The sequence below is a fragment of the Sphaerodactylus townsendi genome, linkage group LG01 (genome assembly GCF_021028975.2).
Source record: "Sphaerodactylus townsendi isolate TG3544 linkage group LG01, MPM_Stown_v2.3, whole genome shotgun sequence".
In the NCBI taxonomy this organism is placed as follows: Eukaryota; Metazoa; Chordata; class Lepidosauria; order Squamata; family Sphaerodactylidae; genus Sphaerodactylus; species Sphaerodactylus townsendi.
In genome coordinates this window covers 175,726,528-175,729,993 of record NC_059425.1, presented here as the reverse complement: position 1 = coordinate 175,729,993, position 3,466 = coordinate 175,726,528, and the positions used below count along the sequence as shown (strand labels likewise).

The 3,466-nt window shown below is 45.4% G+C and overlaps 1 protein-coding gene across 1 annotated transcript; it reads left to right on the top strand.

Annotated features, from left to right (window-relative positions):
• The first annotated feature begins 2,794 nt into the window (after window positions 1-2,794).
• Window positions 2,795-3,466, top strand: TWIST2 (twist family bHLH transcription factor 2). The gene has a single exon (XM_048509598.1). It carries the CDS (start codon window positions 2,802-2,804, stop codon window positions 3,303-3,305), a length of 504 nt encoding a protein of 167 aa, XP_048365555.1. The 5' UTR covers window positions 2,795-2,801; the 3' UTR covers window positions 3,306-3,466.

Below are 3,466 nucleotides of genomic sequence, written 5' to 3'. Positions count from 1 at the left end.
GACACATAATTAAATGGTGGGAAATATATTTGAGTGTTTACAGTTGAGAATTATTACCAATGCTGCTCCCCACAATGGATGGGTAAGTATTGGCAAAATGGATATGCTGTGTCCCCCCAACAAGAGCAGTGTATTGGAATGGCCAAGGTAGAGGAGACTGGTTAAATTCTTTACAGTCCAAGAGTAATGCCAAAGTTCACAATCCCAGACTGTGGTAATGTATACTCTGTACACACTCAGAGTTTATAAAGCGTCTTTTATAAGGAGCAGCAGTGGCGTAGGAGGTTAAGAGCTCGGTAATTTAATCTGGAGGAACCGGGTTTTATTCCCAGCTCTGCCGCCTGAGCTGTGGAGGCTTATCTGGGAAATTCAGATTAGCCTGGGCACTCCCACACACGCCAGCTGGGTGACCTTGGGCTAGTCACAGCTTCTCGTAGCTCTCTCAGCCCCACCTACCTCACAGGGTGTTTGTTGTGAGGGAGGAAGGGCAAGGAGATTGTAAGCCCCTTTGAGTCTCCTGCAGGAGAGAAAGGGGGGATATAAATCCAAACTCTTCTCCTCCTCCTCCTCCTCCTCCTCCTCCTCTTCTTCTTCTGCTGCTGGCTGGCAGGGAGAAAAGAGAAAGAAGGTGGGTATGCCTCACTTCCAAAGGAGAAGGACAGTAAGTTGCCAGGTCTTACCCAAGACTTGGTCGCTCCTTATTGTTGGTATTTGGCAAGTGCCAGTCACACAATCCAGTAATGAAGGAGTTAATGTTGTGCATGCTAATTAGTTAGTGAGGTCAGAAGTCAGTGACCAGGTAATTGACCCCTATTGGTCCAGCAGATCTACATGTGGGTCTGCAAGTAGGCAGTAGGTATATATCCTTTGTTCACTTTCTGCACATGCGCTCTCTCTCTCTCTCTCTCTCAGTTTATTAGCCATGTGATAGCCAAGCAGAAGCTAGCTAATGGATCTAGCCAATTAGAAAGATATTTACTTGTTTTTGTATCCAAGTTAACCCTATTTTATAGTTAGTAAACTTTATTTAGAGTAACTGCCTCTGCCTCTTTATTGTGCAAACTCTGCATGTATAAGAAGTGTGATATAATTATCACACTAAGATTCACATCACTTATCTGTAGAGCTTTAAGAGACCAAAAGGAAAAACAGACATTCTATTTGAGACAGAAAGAGAAAGAGGGTTTGTGAGAGGAGGTAAAGGGGGGGCTTAAATCCCCTCAGTATCAGGAAGAAAGGGTCATTTAGCCATTAACCATGAAGGACTAAGAAGACTCCATTTTACTGCAAGCCTTATTGTACCCAGAATCCATCTTGAGCACATATTCTGAAACCACTTGGGGAGACCGCAACTATTGAAATCAAGGTAATGGATGATTTTAGGATGATTGCAATCCAAGAATTCACAGCCTCCCCTTACTTACCATTGTTAGAGATATTTAGAAGATTGTATGGGGTCATAAGAACATAAGAACTAGCCTGTTGGATCAGACCAGAGTCCATCTAGTCCAGCACTCTGCTACTCGCAGTGGCCCGCCAAGTGCCTTTGGGAGCTCACATGCAGGGTGTGAAAGTAATGGCCTTCTGCTGCTGCTGCTCCTGAGCACCTGGTCTGCTAAGGCATTTGCAATCTCAGATCAAGGAGGATCAAGATTGGTAGCCAGAGATCGACTTTTCCTCCATAAATCTATCCAAGCCCCTTTTAAAGGGTCACCTTTTCTTTTGATCCTGGCTAGTTTCCACTTTATATGGGTGATTGTATTTTCTTATTAAACTTCTTTACATTTTCAGTGCAGCTTGTCTGATCTCTCTGCCCCATGTTAAAGTTGCCTTTCATACCACACATACCAACAGCGGAAAGGAGAAAGGGCTGCAGGTGGAGTGGAGTGAAGGGGGTGGAGTGGAGTCTTGGGAAAGTGGAGTTTGCGGGAAGGGAGGGACTTCAGCAGGACACCATGCTAGAGAGTCCACCCCTCAAAACAGCCATTTTCTCCTGGTTTCTGTTGCCTGGAGATCAACATTTCTGGGATGGATTTCTGTTGCCTGGAGCTCAATTGTAACAATGGGAGATGACCAGGCCCCACCTGGAGGTTGGAAACCCTGGTCAGGTATGTTCCCCACAGGCCAACAGACAACTGCGTCCATGTTGATGCCTGTAAAATAAGAGCACAGAGTGAAATGTCAACTATCTTGACAATAAGAAGGAGAAGAGGGCAGTCCCCGGTCCCTGGGTTCCTTTCTAATCCGAGTAAACTAAGCCTTGTGCTCCAGTCTTCTACTGCCTGGAGTCCTGCCTTCTTTTGCCATCAGCAAAACCAAGCAATCCCCCTTCTGGTGTATTCAATTTGGGGCTCTTTAGTTGTTGTTCACATTTATGAACTGCACAGGGGACTTGGGGGAAAAACATTGCTGTTATATTTCACTGAAGGAGCATATCCAAGCTTTCTAGTTAAGTGTAACATAAAACCATTAAAAGTTTAGCTGAGAAAAACTGTTTCCTCCCCTTGGCCTGCTTGTCCAATCAGAAAGCCCCCCTGCATCTTTCTCATTTCTGACTATTTAGCAATTGAACTCGGCTAAAGTTTCCCCCAAAAAAGTTAGAATAACTTCCTCTTTCCAAGACCTCAATTTTCACACAGCCCCGTCCTTGAAATAAGATCCTTTCAAGAGACCTAGAAAACGTTCACTCAGCAAAACCCTCCTGTTTTTCCAAAGACTCATGCTCAGGAATTTTAAAACACAAAGAGACACACACACCCCGTTAGAAGGAGGCCCATTTCCCTCCCCAGTTTACAGAAGGAATGGAAGAAAGTTCTCTTTCGACTGTTTCTCCTGTGAATAGCTTGGGGACCAATGAAGACAAACAGGAGAGGCAGGCAAAAAGATCCAGAAGGAAGAGAAGAGAGAGGGAAAAGTCCTGTGAAAATGGAAGCCCAAGTCCAGAAAAAAGGGGGAAAAAGTCCAGCCCAAGTGCCCCGTCCCACGAAGAACTCCAAAACCAAAGGATGCTTGCTAATATCCGAGAGAGGCAAAGGACTCAGTCTCTTAATGAGGCTTTCACAGCCTTGAGGAAGATAATCCCAACTCTGCCTTCTGACAAACTCAGTAAAATCCAGACTCTCCGACTGGCTTCCAGGTACATAGACTTCCTTTACCAGGTACTGGAGAGTGGTGAGACGGACACAAAGATAACCGGCTCCAGTTACGGAGCTCATGAGAGGCTCAGTTATGCTTTTTCTGTGTGGAGAATGAACGGAACATGGTCACTGTCTGCCTCACATGGACTAGTATCAGGGGAAAGTTAATTCAGCTGCCAGCGTGGTACGTAGCTCTTTCTCTCTTGGACTGCTCATAGCCTGTTGTGTGCGTTTGTATCTTCTGTGGAGGAGACAAGCAAGCAAGTAACGTGGCACATGTGACTGAAGAAAGACACAGGACACAAATCCTGGCCCTGCAATGGACTTAC